Source organism: Canis aureus, chromosome 10 (assembly GCF_053574225.1).
Source record: "Canis aureus isolate CA01 chromosome 10, VMU_Caureus_v.1.0, whole genome shotgun sequence".
NCBI lineage: Eukaryota > Metazoa > Chordata > Mammalia > Carnivora > Canidae > Canis > Canis aureus.
In genome coordinates this window covers 68,774,528-68,791,374 of record NC_135620.1, presented here as the reverse complement: position 1 = coordinate 68,791,374, position 16,847 = coordinate 68,774,528, and the positions used below count along the sequence as shown (strand labels likewise).

The 16,847-nt window shown below is 42.5% G+C and overlaps 2 protein-coding genes across 5 annotated transcripts in view; one reads left to right on the top strand and one right to left on the bottom strand.

The window, feature by feature from the left end:
- HSDL2 (hydroxysteroid dehydrogenase like 2) overlaps positions 1-14,612 on the bottom strand; it is a 61,776-nt gene extending 47,164 nt beyond the window's left edge. The window contains exons 1-3 of one of the 3 annotated variants that reach the window (XR_013388320.1): positions 14,435-14,612; positions 4,847-5,010; positions 2,169-2,267 (exon numbers count right to left, since the gene is read on the bottom strand). Coding sequence is in view for 2 of the 3 variants with exons in the window: in XM_077912922.1 (XP_077769048.1) it covers positions 2,169-2,267; positions 4,847-5,010; positions 14,435-14,451 (280 nt within the window). In the remaining variant the exon portion in view is untranslated. The remainder of the gene's footprint in view (positions 1-2,168; positions 2,268-4,846; positions 5,011-14,434) is intronic. The other 2 variants (XM_077912922.1, XM_077912923.1) reach the window with 2 other exon arrangements.
- Positions 14,613-15,025: 413 nt separating this feature from the next.
- Positions 15,026-16,847, top strand: part of PTBP3 (polypyrimidine tract binding protein 3) — a 152,913-nt gene continuing 151,091 nt past the window's right edge. For both annotated transcript variants that reach the window (XM_077912914.1, XM_077912911.1), the window contains exon 1: positions 15,026-15,187. The gene's annotated coding sequence lies outside the window, so the exon portion shown is untranslated. The remainder of the gene's footprint in view (positions 15,188-16,847) is intronic.

The window sequence follows — 16,847 nt, the reverse complement described above, 5'->3', positions numbered from 1 at the left end:
GGAAACGAACTAGGGGTGGTAGAAGGGGAGGAGGGCGGGGGGTGGGAGTGAATGGGTGACGGGCACTGGGTGTTATTCTGTATGTTAGTAAATTGAACACCAATAAAAAAAAAAAAAAAGGCAGCATTTGGTAAAAAAAAATAAAATAAAATAAAGACTGAAGAAAGAAAAAAAAAAAAAAAAGATGGGAAGTCAAACAGGGGGTGAATTCTAGGCCTGTATAACTTTTTTGAGTATCTTTTATGTCCTGTCTTGACCCAATTCAGAGGTTTCTTGGGACAATCCTGACAATATTTGGACTGCTCACATTCTCCAGAATTATAGGACAGAAGGAAGGATAGTAGGGCTTAGACAAAGGTGGTGGCAGCCCCTTCCCCCATAACTGATGATCTCATTCTCCTGGAAGGATAAACTTACCCTCAGTTGATGCACACAATGGATCAACAGAAAAAAATAACACTGAATGATTATAGAGAAAGGTAAAGCCCCTATCTACCCCATCTTCTTTCTCCCTTAATTCTTCCCTAGAAATGTTTAAATAAGGTCAAATCTTAATTAACATTAATTGGTCACTTTTACTAGCAGGTGAAGACATTTTAGATAAAAGGTCCTGCACATGTATGTGGCTTCCTCTCCTTTCTCTTCCACACTTGTGGTCCCATCAGTAAGAAAAAAGCAATTTTACATTCTCTCTCCTCTTCTCACATGGGCATTCACATTACTTTGTCAGCTAGGGGTAAGACTTTGGATTTTTTTTTAAAGATTTTTATTTATTTGAGAGACAGAGAAACACCTGCACATACTTGCAGAAGGGGGGGTGGCGGAGGGAGGGGGCACAAAAAGAGGGAGGAACCACTGAGCCAGGAACCAATATGGGGCTTGACCTGAGCCCACCTGAGCCACCCAGGCACTCTGAGACTTTGGATTTAAAGATAGTGGCCCCACTTGAGGCAAAACTCTGTGCTCCAGTCATTCATTCATTCATTCATTCATTCATTCATTTATTTTTCCCAGTCATTTATAACACAGCATTCTGCACCAAAGATTATAAGTACAAGCCATGCTAACAATAAAATATCTCTTTTCCCCACTGGTCACTATCTTTCACATGTACATACATATAGTCTCTGCAATATTATGGGAGGAACAGGGAAGAGTGGCAATAGTTTGGGCAGGATTTGGACACAGCCAGGTACCTTGCTATAATACCATTAAAGCTTTAGCTCAACCCCCAACACCTGCCTTGTAAAAGTTTATGAACTAATTGAGGACAAAAAATACTAAGATCTAAAGTAGTTTAACAGGGGCGCCTGGGTGGCTCAGTCAGCCAAGCATCCTACTTTTGATTTTAGCTCAGGCCAGGATCTCAGGGTTGTGAGATCAAACCCCATGTTAGGCTCCACCCTCAGTGGGGAGTCTGAGATTTTCTCTCTCTCTCTCTCTGCCCCTCCCCCTCTGTAAAATAAAACAAATCTTTTAAAAAAATAAAATAGTACAAGGATCAAAGGCATGTTTTAGGAATTCAGAGAAAGAAAAATACACTTCTGATTAGTTGGCATGGTGAGGAAATCGGCTTCATGAAGGAGATGAGATTTAACCACAGAAAGCTGGGATTTCAAAAGATAGAGAAGGGAACATTTCAGGTAGGACTGGAGATGCAGAGATGGGCACTAAAGAAGACTCAGGATGGAGAAGAGAAAAAGTTAAGAGGCAAAAACTTCAAGGCAAGGATAAGGAAGTAAACTATTTGGGGAAGAATAAAGTGTTTATATAGGGGCAGAGAAAAAAAAGGGAACCAAAAAGTGTTGAGATCAGAACATAAAATATCTTGAATGCCAGTAGGTTATCTACACTTTATCCAATAAATCTCAGAAAGTTATCAAATGATGGTTACATTAATTAAAGAGAGGCAAGAGGATGTGATCTAACCAAACTAGTTGGTTAGATATGTTATTGTCAAGGGCCTAACCTTATTTTGAATGATAGATGTGTTATATTATTCAAAATAATTTTTATCAACAACAAAGTCATCAGATGGTTTTAAGCTGCATCTCTACATAAGCAAATACTCATTACCTGGTTATACTCCAAAGACTAAGGAGATTAAGACAATTTTTTAAAATGTATAGTTACAATATTCAATAATTATTTCAGAATTAAGGCACTACCTCCAAATCGCTCCACTGCTTTCTCCACTGCATTACTGATTTGCTGTTCATCTCTCACATCAACAGAACATGGCAAGGCCTTTCCTCCAGCTGCTTCAACTACAAAGGATAAACAAACAAAAAAGCACTGAGGCATTCAAATACTAAACTTTTCATTTTAATATGAATCAAATAAGCACCTTATTTTCAGAAAACCAATAAAAATAACTATGTTCTTATAACTACTAGTGACTCCACCCCACAGTAGAACAGACTAATCCATATCTAGCCTCAAACTACAGAGACCAACTCTATTTAAAAAATGAGAAAGGGATCCCTGGGTGGCGCAGCGGTTTAGTGCCTGCCTTTGGCCCAGGGCGCGATCCTGGAGACCCAGGATCGAATCCCACGTCGGGCTCCCGGTGCATGGAATCTGCTTCTCCCTCTGCCTATGTCTCTGCCTCTCTCTCTCTCTCTCTGTGACTATCATAAATAAATAAAAATTTAAAAAAAAAATGAGAAAAAGGGAGGGGAGTGTCAGGGTGGCTCTTGGTTTCAGCTTGGGTCATGATGTGATGGGTCATGGAACAAGCCCTGCTCAGAATCAATGCTCAGCAGGGAGTCTGAGGATTCTCTCTCTCTCTACCTCTTCCCCACTCTCATGAGCTCTTTCCCTAAAATAAATAAATAAATCTTTAAAAAAACAAAAAATAAAAAATAAAAAGGTAATTTTTAAAAATTCTCTTAAAAGCTAAGAAAAAAAGGAAGTTGGGACGCCCACCTGGGTGGCTCAGCGGTTGAGAGTCTGCCTTCAGCTCAGGTCATGACCCTGGAATCCCAGGATGGAGTCTCACATCGGGCTCCCTGCATGGAACCTGCTTTTCCCTCTGCCTGTGTCTCTGCCTCTGTGTGTGTGTGTCTCATGAATAAATACGTAAAATCTTAAAAAAATAATAATAATAATTGAAAAAAGAAAAAAGGAAGTTAATTTTAAAAACCTTTATCATGGGGGATCCTGGGTGGCTCAGCGGTTTCGCGTCTGCCTTTGGCCCAGGGCACGATCCTGGAGTCCCAGGATCGAGTCCCATGTCAGGCTCCCGGCACGGGCCTGCTTACCCCTCCTCCTGTGTCTCTGCCTCTCTCTCTCTACATATATGTCTATCATAAATAAATAAATCTTTAAAAAATAAACATAAAAATAAAAACCTTTATCATGAAATTTCAAGAAATATGCAAAAACATAAAGAGTATAATAAATTACCATTAATCTATCACCTATCTTCAATGATTGTCAATGCTCTGACAGTTAAGTTTTTAAAAGATTATTTATTCATTTCATTTTTTTTAAGATTTTATTTATTTATTCATGAGAGACACAGAGAGAGAGAGAGAGAGAGGCAGAGACATAGACAGAGGGAGAAGCAGGCTCCACACAGGGAGCCTGATGTGGGACTCGATCTTGGGACTTCAGGATCATGCCCTGGGCCAAAGGCAGGCACCAAACTGCTGAGCCACCCAGGGATCCCCTATTTATTCATTTCAGAGAGAGAGAGAGAGTGCACAAGAATGAGCAAGGGGAGGGGGAGAGGGAGAAGCAGACTCCCTGCTGAGCAGGAAACCTAATGTGGGACTTCATCCCAGGACCCCTGGACCATGACCCAAGCAAAAAGCAAATGCTCAACCAACTGAGCCACCCAGGGGCCCCTTGTTTAATTTTTTTTTACCCCCAATCCTGTTTTTGGCTGGTGTGTATTTTAAAACAAAACCCAGGTATCATCTTATTTATAAATACCTCATATGTGTTCCCCTAACATAACCATGATGCTATTAACATGACTAACAAAACTAGCAATATTAACTGAAGTTGAATTTTTTTTTAAAGATTTTATCTATTTATTCATAAGAGACACAGAGAAAGAGAGAGAGAGGCAGAGACACAGGCAGAAGGAGAAGCAGGCTCCATGCAGGGAGCCTGACGTTGGACTCGACCCTGGGTCTCCAGAATCCACACCCAGGGCTGCAGGCGGCGCTAAACCGCTGTGCCACCAGGGCTGCCCTTGAAGTTGAATTTTAAGCCCTCCTTCCTGATACTATGCCTAGTGCACAATGCCTTGAATATAAGCACTTGATAATTATTTGTGAACCAAAAGTATTAAGACAATGAGTTTCAAATGGCACAGAATAAATAGAATGGAGAGCTTTTTCAAAGTGTTTACCTCATCCGCTTCTCATTTCCACTCCCCCTATTCCCTATTCTCTGCACAGATCCAAGAATCACTGCCCTCAAGAGACATAATTTTTAAGGGGAGTCTCTCACATCATTCAAAAATGCTGGGGGCGCCTGGGTGGCTCAGTTAGTTAAGTGTCTACCTTCAATTCATGTCATGATACCGGGGGTCCTGGGATAGAGCCCCGCATTGAGCTCCCTGCTCAGTGGGGAATCTGCTTCTCCTCTCTCTCCCTCTGTGCTTTCTCTCTCTCTCTCTCTCAAATAAATAAATAAAATCTTTAAAAAAAAAAAAAGTGCTGGGAAAAAAGTTCCTGAATCAGTGCTCTAAGGTGACAAAACTTCTTTAACCAGATAAAATTATTTTCAGAGTAGCTTTCAAATAGCTAAAATTAAACTCTCCCGCAAATTCTCTATGTATTGAAACCATGGTTAGGACATGTCACGAAATGGCATGGTCACATTCACTCACTTTCTTCAGCAGCAGTAAAGATTGTGCCTGGAAGCTTGGGGTGTGCGTGTGTAGTCTTCGCAGCAATGACAATGTTTGCTCCATCCTTTGCTGCTTTCAATGCAATAGCTTTGCCAATGCCACGGCTTGCACCTGTGATAAAAACTGTACATCCTGCTAGCTTCCTACAACAGAACAAATATGACCTCATGAGAAACCTCAAGTTTTATTTACTTATTATTAAGAGGAAACTTCTGCATCTTTTCACATTATGTGTTTTCTCCTCTAAAACTTTCTCTAAACCACCCTCCCTCCCTGACAGCAAATAGCTCTGTAATACTGCCACTGCACAATGATTTATAAATTATTATAACCGAGGGGATCCCTGGGTGGCTCAGCGGTTTGGCACCTGCCTTTGACCCAGGGCGTGGTCCTGGAGTCCCAGGATCGAGTCCCACGTCAGGCTCCCTGCATGGAGCCTGCTTCTCCCTCTACCTATGTCTCTGCCTCTCTCTGTGTCTCTCATGAATAAATAAATAAAAGCTTTATTTATTTATTAAGTTAATTACTTAATTCCCTGATTAAGTTAATTGCTTAATTGCAGTATATCCACAAAGGAATATATTCAACAATAAAAAGAAGTACTGATCCATGCTACATGGATGAACCCTGAAAACATTATGCTAAGTGAAAGAAGCCAGTCACAAAGGACCATAGACTGTACGATTCCACTTATACGAAATGTCCAGAAAAGGTAATCTGAGTCACAGGGATGGTGGCTGCTGAGGACTAGGGGTGGAGGGGGTTGGAGTTGATAGCTAAGGAGTGTAGGGCCTTTTTCGAAGATGATGAAAAGGTTTTAAAATTGATTGTGATGGGGCACCTGGGTGGCTCAGTCGGTTAAGCATCTGACTTTTTATCTCAGCTCAGTTCTTGATCTCAGGGTCCTAAGTTTAAGCCCCTGTTGGGCTTCATGCTGGGCATGGAGCCTACTTAAAAAACAAAAACAAAACCTTCTCTGAGGAGGGTAAATACAGTGAAAGTGACAATCATAAAGAGATAGGGGAGTATAACTACACAGACTCGTTAACCAATAAAAACATAAGGTTCCTGCCAAGATCTATAGGATTTACACCTCAGAAAAGATCAGAGGGAACATGGGGAAGGGTTTTAAAGTAAGAAATAAATGTTTTGGTAGGAAAGCCGGGGAGTGGAGAAGGGAAGAGACCAAGAGGTGGTGACTATTATTAGTGAAATACAGCAAACATACAAAAAGCGTGTAAACTAATATATATATATATATATATATATATATATATAAAGAATAAAATGAGTTGCAAGAAAGAGAAACAGGAATATTACCAATTCTCCATAAGGCACTAGTCTATTCCTTTATTCCCGTTTTTTTGTTTTGTTTTTTACTATTTCTTATACCAACACCTCTATGCCTAACCTAAGGGCCAAATCTGACCCTCCATCTGTTTGTATATAGTCCTTTTTTTTTTTTTTTTTTTGTTTGTATATAGTCCTAAAGCTAAGAATAGCTTTTACAGATGAACATTTATGATCAATTTGATGATAAGGAACACTAATTTTGAACCCCGATGAAGCCAAACATTACCTCCCTGCTGTGTCTTGAGTTGTACCTACCCAAAAGGATATGCTGAAGTGCTAACCTCTAGTAACCCAGGATGTGACCTTATTTAGAAAGAGAATTGTTGCAGATGTAATTAGATAAGATGAGGACATATTGGAGTCGGGTGGGCCTTTAATTCAGTATGACTGGAAACGAGGAGAGAAGACTATGTAAAGATCCACATACAAGGGATCCCTGGGTGGCGCAGGGGTTTGGTGCCTGCCTTTGGCCCAGGGCGCGATCCTGGAGACCCGGGATCGAATCCCACATCGGGCTTCCGGTGCATGGAGCCTGCTTCTCCCTCTGCCTGTGTCTCTGCCTCTCTCTCTTTCTCTCTGTGACTATCATAAATAAATAAAAATTAAAAAAAAAAAAGATCCACATACAAGAATACCATCTGATGAAGGAGGGAGAGATTGGAGTGATGCAAGGTAAGAATGCAAAGAATTGCTGGCTGTCACCAGAAGCTCTCTCACACTGTGGAAGAGGCAAGGAAGATTTCTACCCAGAATTTCAGGGGAGAATATTCTGGCTGACACCCTGATTTTAGATTTGAGACATCTAGCCTCCGGAACTGTGAGAGAATTAGTTTGCAGCCACTCAACTTGTACTTTGTTATGGCAGCCCTAGGACACTAATAAACCCTCTCTTCCTCCGCAAAAAGAATTTCATTCTTCTCATTGTATTGCCAAAAAAACTGTTCTTCTTTTGAATTTCACTAATAAAAAATATTGTGGAAATTGGTTTTCTCATTATGCATTGTCTTAGATATATATAGATACACTTATACATACATTACATACACATTTCATTGCCTACATACTACCTCCAATTTTGCCTCTCACCTATGAAGCCTAAAATATTTACTATCTGGCCCTTTTCAGGAAAAGCTTGCCTGGGGTGCCTGGCTGGTTCAATCAGTACAGCATTGTAACTCTTGATCTTGGGGTCGGGAGTTCAAGCCCCATATTGGGCACAGAGATCACTTAAAAAAAAAAAAATGCTTGCCTAACCAATGTCTAAGTAATACACTTTAATTTTTAAAAAAAAGTGTCTTTTTTTTTTAAGATTTTATTTATTTATTCATGAGAGACACAAAGAGGCAGATATGATATAGGCAAAGGGAGAAGCAGGCTCCCTTCGGGAAGCCTGATGTGGGACTTGATCCCAAGACCCCAGGATTACCACATGAGCCAAAGTCAGATGCTCAACCACTGAGCCACCCAGGCATCCCAATACATTATTTAATTTTAACTGAACTTTATATAATGGATTCATACAGTATGGAACTGTAGGATTTACTTCTTTCACAAAACATTGTGTGGAGATTTATCCATGTTGGTGCAGATAACTATATTATTTTAATTAATACGTAGTATCTGCATATGAGCATACTACAAATTGTCTATTCGTTCTACTATTTATAGATTTGGGTGATGGTTTCCAGTTTTCTTTTTTTGTCTATTACAAACAATGTTGCTAAAAATATTCTTGTTCACTTTTTCCAGTCACATGTGCAAGAGTTTCTCTAGGGCATATAAACCTATTGGTGAAGCTGCTGGATTACAGGCTACTGTTGTAGATCAAGCATCGCCACAAGTCCTTTGGCATTCCTTTCATCAAGAGGAAGAATGTATTTTTCCCTTCCCCTTGAGTCTGGGTTAGCTTTTTGACTTTTTTTTGAGCAATAGAATGTAATGAAAGTGATATTCTGATTTCCAACCCCACACTGTAAGGTGGCTGGCAGTCTCCACTGTCTCTCTCCGTAGCGAGATGCTATGATACAGAGTGGAACAAATTACCAAATGATGACAGGTCAAGTGAGAGAGGCCCTGGAGGGTGAGAGGCTGTTTAGGATGTTTCAGCCCCAGCTAAGGACTCAGCTAAATGCAACTGTATCAATGACCTCAATTTAGAGTATACAGAGCAGAAAAACCCAGTTAACTCAAGAACTGTGGATAATAAAAAAAAAAATCACTGTTGTTTTAAAACATTATGTTTTATGGGGTGCCTGGGTGGCTCAGCGGTTGAACGTCTGCCTTTGACTCAGAGCGTGATCCTGGGGTCTTGGGATCAAGTCCCACATCAGGCTCCCTGGAGGGAGCCTGCTTCTCCACTCTGCCTATATCGTATCTGTCTCTCTGTGTCTCCCCTGGACTGAGTCCCACATCAGGTTTGGAGAGCCTGCTTCTCCCTCTGCCTGTGTCTCTGCCTCTCTCTCTCTCTCTCTCTCTCTCTGTCTCTCATGAATGGAGGAATAAAAATCTTCTAAAAAACAAATAAAAATAAACCATTACGTTTTGGAGTATTTGCTAAACAGCAACAGATAATTGAAACACTGAAGTTCAACTTTCCCAAGTAATGCCAAACCTCTTTCCAAAGCAGTTAATATTCCTACTAGCAGCATAGCTCCACATTTCCCCAACATTTAATGTCAGATATTTAAAATTTTTGCCAAAAAAAAATTTTTGCCAATTTGATAGATATGAAATGGAAATGGTATCTCAGTGTTGTTTTAATTACATTTCCCTGATTACTAATAAGGCTAATTTTTATATGTTAACAGTCATGTTGGGATCCCTAGGTGGCGCAGCGGTTTGGCGCCTGCCTTTGGCTCAGGGCGCGATCCTGGAGACTCGGGATCGAATCCCACGTCGGGCTCCCTGCATGGAGCCTGCTTCTCCCTCTGCCTGTGTCTCTGCCTCTCTCTCTCTCTGTGTGACTATCATAAAAAAAAAAAAAAAAAAAAAAAATTAAAAAAAAAAAAAAGTCATGTTCTTCTTTATAATTCCTATCAGTTTTGTTCATCTTAATATTACAAACGATTCATAAATTATATTTAAAATAAAGTGTATAGATTAATTATAAATATTTAAATGTAAATTATAAAACTATGTAAATATTCATACACTGGGGCAGTTGGCTGGCTCACTCAAGCCCCACACTGGGTATAGAGATTACTAAAAATAAACTTTACCAAAACTGTATTCATATATGTAAATGCAAAGTCATATATATCTACATATTTAAATATGCGTAGTACATGTATTTATAAATCATATGTACTTTAAAAATCTTCTCATTTGTGGCTTGACTTTTCACTACACCTTGATAGTGTCCTTTTTTTTTTAAAGATGTATTTATTTATTCATGAGAGACACCAATAGAGGCAGAGACACAGGCAGAGGGAGAAGCACGCTCCCGCAGGAAGCCCAATGAGGAACTCGATCCTGGATCCCATGAGCCAAGGCAGATGCTCAAATGCTGAGCCACTCAGGTGTCCCTTTTTTTTAAAGATTTTATTTATTTATTGAGAGAGAGAGAATGAATGAATGAGCGGCGGAAGGGGCAGAGGGAGAGCAGACTCCCCACTGAAGAGGGTGCCCAATGACCACGATGATGACTCAACGTTCCATTTCACAACCCTGAGATCATGACCTGAGCCAAAGTCAGATGCTTAACCAACTGTGCCACTCAGGTGTCCCTATATCTTTTGACGAGTAGAAATTCTTCATTTTCATGTAGAATTTATGAATCTTTTCTTTTATAGCCAATGCTTTGTGTTTAAAACAAAAAATCCTTCCCTAACCACACTGTATTAATTTGTCTTTCAAACAATTTATGGTTTATTTTTTAAATACTAGTCTTTAACCTACCTAGAATTAACTTTTATGTATGAGTTGAGGTAGGGATCCAATTACATTCTTTTCAATGTGGACAACCAACTGTCCCAGTCTAAAAAGCCCAACTTTCCTATAGATCTTCAATTCTAGCTTTGTCAAGATGAGTCTCCATAAATAAAGAGCCATTTCTAAGGCTTTCTCTTCTGTTCCACTGGTCTACATGGATTGCACTGTCTTAACTAATAGCTTTACAAACAACTAGCTTTAAAAAAAAAACCTAGAAAAGTAAAACTCAAATCAGTCTGGTTTTTAACTTCTATTATTGTAATATGTTTTAATTCTTTGTGCAAATATTATTTATTATTCTTTATGTTTTACTAATTATTATTATAAATACACTTTAGATTTCTGTAGTTAATTTACCATAATTTTTTATTTCTATTTTTTTGTTTCTTTTATTTTAGTATTTTTTATGTATTCTTGTATATCAAACCTTCCATCTGGGAACATTTCTTCTTTGAATAAATAAGGCATGAGAAAGAAAGAAACACTTTGAAATGAAAGAAATAATGCTAATATTATTATTTGTAGTTTACATGATTACATAGAAAACCAAAATAATGTGTAATTAAATTACTAGATTTAATAAGAGTTTGACAAATTTTCAAACTCAATGAAAAGTCAATGAAGAAAATTATATTTCTATACATAGGCAAAAATCTGCAATACAGTATAATAGCAATGAAAATGAGAAGTCCCAAATCCAGAATATGGACTCTCCCACAGGACAAATGATCTATATTCTTCAGCAAATAAATGGCATAAAGAAAGTGGAAGGGGGGCAGCCCTGGTGGCTCAGTGGTTTAGCACCGCCTGCAGCCCAGGGCGTGATCCTGGAGACCCTGGATCCAGTCCCACGTCAGGCTCTCTGCATGGTGCCTGCTTCTCCCTCTGCCTGTGTCTCTGCCTCTCTCTCTCTCTCTCTCTGTGTCTCTATGAATAAAAAAATAAAGTCTTAAAAAGAAAAGAAAAGAAAAGAAAAGAAAAGAAAAAGTGGAAGGGAAGCTGTTACAGATCAAGAAAGACTTATAAGATCTAGCAACTAAATGCAATATGAAGTCCTTACAGGATCCTGATTTGATAAAACCAACTTAAAAAGACATCTTTGAGATAGTTATAAGACTTTGAAAATGGATAGGTAGTAGATGATATTGAGGAATTACTGTTAATTTTTTGAATTGTAATCATGAGCTACCCAGGTGTCCCATTCTTCTAGGTTCTTCTATTACTTGAGGGAATGGTAAATTTTTTTTTTTTTTTTTTTTTAATTTATGGTAGTCACAGAGAGAGAGAGAGAGAGAGAGAGAGAGAGAGAGAGGCAGAGACATAGGCAGAGGGAGAAGCAGGCTCCATGCACCGGGAGCCCGACGTGGGATTCGATCCCGGGTCTCCAGGATCGCGCCCTGGGCCAAAGGCAGGCGCTAAACTGCTGCACCACCCAGGGATCCCGGGAATGGTAAAATTTTATTTTCTTCACGTTGTAAGTTATTTACACATTAAAATTCCTACACTAAATGTGAAAAATAGAAATCCTATATCTTGGAGTGCCTGGGTGGCTCAGATGATTAAGCATCTGCCTTTGGCTCAGGTCAAGATGCTGATACCCTGGAGTCCTGGGATCGAGCCCCGCATGAGGCTCCCTGCTTAGACAGGAGCCTGCTTCTCCCTGTCCCTCTGCCCCCCTCTCTCAAATAAATAAATAAAATATTTAAAAAAATAATAGGGCACCTGGGTGGCTCAGTGGTTGAATGTCTGTCTTTGTCTCAGGTCATGATCCCGGAGTCCTGGGATCAAGTCCCATATTGGGCTCCCCGCAGGTAGCCTGCTTCTCCCTCTGCCTATGTGTCTCTGCCTCTCTGTCTCTCATGAATAAATAAATAAATAAAAATCTTTAAAAAATAATAAAGTTTTTTTTTAATGGAAGTATTGAGAGGAAAATGTGTCCACTATTGCTTTAAAAGCCTTATCCCTTTGCCTTTGGTCTAGCTGGATTGATTCCCAGTAGGGTAAAGGACATTTTTCTCCTTACAGAGTCTCAGGCAGTGGCAGAAATAAAGGCAAAGACGGTTTTTACCTTTAGCCTGAAACCCAGGGGCTGTGCTACAAGGAAGCCTCTCCAGCTCAAAAGCATTAGAACCAAAGGAGGCAAGAAAGAAAGAGTCCAAATTTGTCAGTACCATTGGCGGACAGCTAAAACTTGCTAATGTGGAGTTAATCTACACTACAATTTACCAAACTTCTCTGGTACCTCAAAATCAGAGCAAATGTGATAAAAATTTTTGTTAACAGTTTTAAAAAAGAAAAGCAAATCAAAACAAATACTTTTATCATCAAGCATTTTGTTGTTTGCCAACCTGGATTAGGAAACTTCATTCATCCTTTATGGATATTCAACCTCTTTGGAGCACTGAGGATATTAGCCAGTGTAAAGTTCATATACTTTTTTTTTTTTTTTAAGATTTTATTTATTTATTCATGAGAAACAGAGAGAGAGAGAGAGAGGCAGAGACTCAGGCAAAGGGAGAGGCAGGTTCCATGCAGGGAGCCCGATGTGGGACTCAATCCCAGGACCCCAGGATCATGCCCTGGGCTGAAGGCAGGTGCGAAACCACTGAACCACCCGGGGATCCCCGTTCATATACTTTTTTTATCCAGGAACTTCACCTCCAGGAATTTGTTATAGAGATACACTCAAAAATGTGCAAGCAGTGGATACAAGGTTAATGACTGCAGCAAACATGCAGTAACAAAAAAACTAGAAATGATCTGGTATCCAGGGATAGGTGACTGGTTTTTTTTTTTTTTTTTTTAGGTGACTGTTTTAAGTAAATTATGGAACATCGACAAAATACCATGTTACCACTAAAAGAGAAAGAAGATCTGCATATACTATACCTAAAATGTATGTGTGTCCCATACTAAGTAAAAATGGCAAGGCCCAAAAGGGAGTTTTCTACTATTTGTAAAAGTGATGCCGGGACGCCTGGGTGGTTCAGTGGTTGAGTGTCCGCCTTCAGCTCAGGGTGTGATCCTGGAAAGCCATCGGAGTCCGGCATGCAGCTCCCTGCATGGAGCCTGCTTCTCCCTCTGCCTGTGTCTCTGCCTCTCTCTCTGTGTCTCTCATGAATAAATAACTAAAATCTTAAATTAAAAAAAAAAAAGGCAGTGTGCGTGACTATGTGTGCCTGTGCATTTTTAGGGTGGTGTACAAATGTGTATATGCATAGCTTATCTCTGAAAACATACCAGAGAGTCACTGAGAAACCGAACATGAAGGATGGAGAAACTCACTTTTTACTCTTATACCCTTTTGAGCTTTTGTAAGTCTTTTGGCCACGTGCCTGTTTGCTTCAAGCAAATTACAAAACACACAAATCGCTGCCCTGAAGACCGGTACACTTTGCAACAACAGAAAGTAGAATGGTGGTTTGCCAGCAGCTGGAGGGAAAGGGGGGGTTGTTTAATGGGTATAGAGTTTCTTTCTTTTTGCAATTTTATTTCTTTATTCATGAGAGAGACAGAGAGAGAGGCAGAGACACAGGCAGAGGGAGAAGCAGGCTCCCCGTGGGGACTCGATCCCCGGACCCCAGGATCACGACCTGAGCTGAAGGCTGACTTCTCAACCACTGAGCCACCCAGGTGCCCCGCCTATAGAGTTTCTTTTGCAAGTTGACAAAGTTCTGGAGAACGGCTGCGGGCAATATGAATACACTACGCTTAAAAATGGTTAAGACGGGGCAGCCCGGGGGGGCTCAGTGGTTTAGCATCTGCCTTCGGCCCAGGGCGTGATCCTGGAGACCCGGGATCGAGTCCCACGTCGGGCTCCCTGCATGGAGCCTGCTTCTCCCTCTGCCTGTGTCTCTCATGAATAAATAAATAAAATATTTAAAAAAAAAAATGGTCAGGATGGTAGACGCTGTGTACGTGTGTTTTACCAGCATTTTTGGAAGACTTCAGTGAAGCGCCCCCGCGGAAAGGACGCCCCTATGAAGGACGAGTTTCACGTGTCACACTTGAAGATCACCTCTTCAAACAGCCCTTTGTGACGTGGGTATTCGGGGGGAGCGTCGGGGACAAGCGAGGCGCCAGCCCCGCGAGCCTTCCGGCGACCTTTCACCTCGAGCTCCAGACCCCGTCCCTCGGGGAGCGAGAGGCCCGCCCGCGCCGCCACCCCGAAGCACACGGCTCCGGCTTCCCCCCCGCGAGGCCCCGCTCTCCACACGCAGCGGGGGTCGCGCGCTCCCCCGGGCCGCCCGCTCCGCCCGGCCGCGCCTCCCGTCGTGCCCTTACCCGGTGTTGGGTAACATGGTTTCCTCAGAGCAGAGGCGGCGGCGACGGCTGCGTCGGCGAGCGGACCCGGAGACGCGGGCCTCCTCTCCTCATTTAGCCCCGGTCCCTCGAGGCCCCGCCCGGAGGCCGGCGGCGAGCGGGCGCTCCCAGGAGCGGCGGCCCTCGGAGTGCGCCTGCGCACGCAGCGGGCTCCGGCGCTCGGCGCTAGTTTCCGCCTTCCCCGCCCCCGCCCGGCCGCTGGACGCGCTCTCTCTGCGCAGGCGCCGAGGAAGAAAGGCGGCTCCGCCCCGCGCGCGTCGCGGGGCTCTGCGGGGACAATCGGCGTCCCGCCCGCCACGGGCGTAGCGCGCGCGTCAGCCGCTACATGCGTGCGCTTTTCCCGCGCGGGTGCAGGCGCCGGCGTCCGCGCGTGGGGTGGCGGTTGCAGTCGCGCCCTCGGGACCTCATGGAGGGCGCGGGGGCCGCTTCTCTGCAGAGGCTGACCTGCGGGCTCCCTCCCCGGCCCGAGCCCGGCGCCTGGCTCCTGCGCGCGCAGCACCGAGGGCGCCGCCGTCCTCGCTTGCTCCCGAAGCCGGCCACGGTCGCATCCTCCCCCGGGCTGCGGCCTACGGCTGGCGGCTCTCACCTGTCCCTGCATCGCCCAGTGACGAGCAGCAGCTCCTGGGGCTGAGCGCTTTGCAATAGTCTGGGGGGAGCATGCATCGTTAGCAGTGGTCTTCCGGAAGAAACTCCCAAACTCAGTGCAGGAATAAGGTGAATTCTGGGATCTAGTATTGCGGGTTTTTTGGTTTTTTTTTAAGTATTTAAATTCCAGTTAACATACAGTGTGATAATAGTTTCAAGGGTACAATGTAGCGATTGGACACTTCCATGCAACACCTAGCGCTCATCACAAGTGGACCCTAGTGTGTTTTTTTAACTAATTAATTTTTTTTTTTAGGATTTTATTTATTTATTCATGACCGACACAGAGAGTCAGAGATACAGGCAGAGGAGAAGCAGGCTCCCCGCAAGGAGCCCAATGTGGGACTCGGTTCCGGATCCTGGGATCACGCCTCGAGCCAAAGGCAGACGCTCCACCGCTGAGCCACCCAGGCCTCCCGAGAAAGTGTATTTTGGGAGGGTAGAACAGGATGATGAGGTTGTTAAATGAGGACTAGTTGAACTAGTTTGGAAATAGGGTTTGTATTCCTCCGCTTACTGCAAGCCCTGAATGGTTCTGTTTATTCGTGTGTGTTGCCAGCCTCCTATAGGCATTTGAATTGGCCATCTTTGATATTGTCCTTAAAAACTACAGAATTTGTTTATTCAACACGCAGTAGCACCTAGTTCATGCTGGTCACTGGAGATACAGCAGGACAAAAAAGTGGAGGTCTGCCTGTGTGGGAGGAATGAGGAAACGCCAATGTGTTATTCAGACTGTTGTAGGTATTAGGTGTTTCAAGAAGAGTGTTGATAGGGACCATTCAATGCAAAACTTACCTTGCGCTTAAGAAAGTGAAAACAACCCACAGGGACTCCTGGGGGTCTCAGTGGTTGAGCATCTGCCTTCAGCTCCAGGTGTGACCCCAGGATCGGGGTTTGAGTCTCCCATCAGGCTCCCTGCGCGGTGCCTCCTTGTCCCTTTGCCTATGTCTCTGCCTCTCTCTGTGTGTCTCATGAATAAGTAAATCTTTTTTAAAAAAGAAAAGACAACCTACAGAATGGGATAAAATACAAACATATATCCAATAAGGTCCGGTATCCAGAATATATAGAGAACTCTTACAACTCAGCAACAAAAAGATGAACACGCCGACTAAAAAGTGAACACGGGCTCCTGGGTGGCTTGGTTGGTTAAGCATCTGACTTATGATTTTGGCTCAGGTCATGATCTCAAGGTGGTGAGATGGAGCCCTAAGTAGGGCTCTTCAGGCAGGCTCAGAGTCTGCTGGGGATTCTATCCCTTTGCCTCTGCCCCTCTTCCTGCTGATGCACACATGTCCCCTCTCTCTAGCTCACGCTAAAATAAATAAATGAAATCTTTAAAAAAAAATGAACAAAGGATCTGGATAGACATTTTTCCAAAGAATATATGCAAGTGGTCAGCAAGCACATGAAGAGATGCCCAAAGTATTAGTTACTAGGGAGCTGCAAATCAAAACTACAATGAGATTCCACTTTATACATACTAGAATAGTTATAATAGAAAATATGGAAAATAAGTTAGCCAGGATGTGGAGAAATTGGAACCCTCCTTCATTGTTGGGAATGTAAAAAGGCATAGCCACTTTGGGAAACAGTTTTGCAGCTCCTCAAAAAGTTAAAATTGCCACCTACTGGATATCCACATGCAAAAGAGCAATTCACTTTTTGATATATCCCCAAGAGAAATATAAACATGTTCAGAAGAACCACCAGATGGCACTGTTAT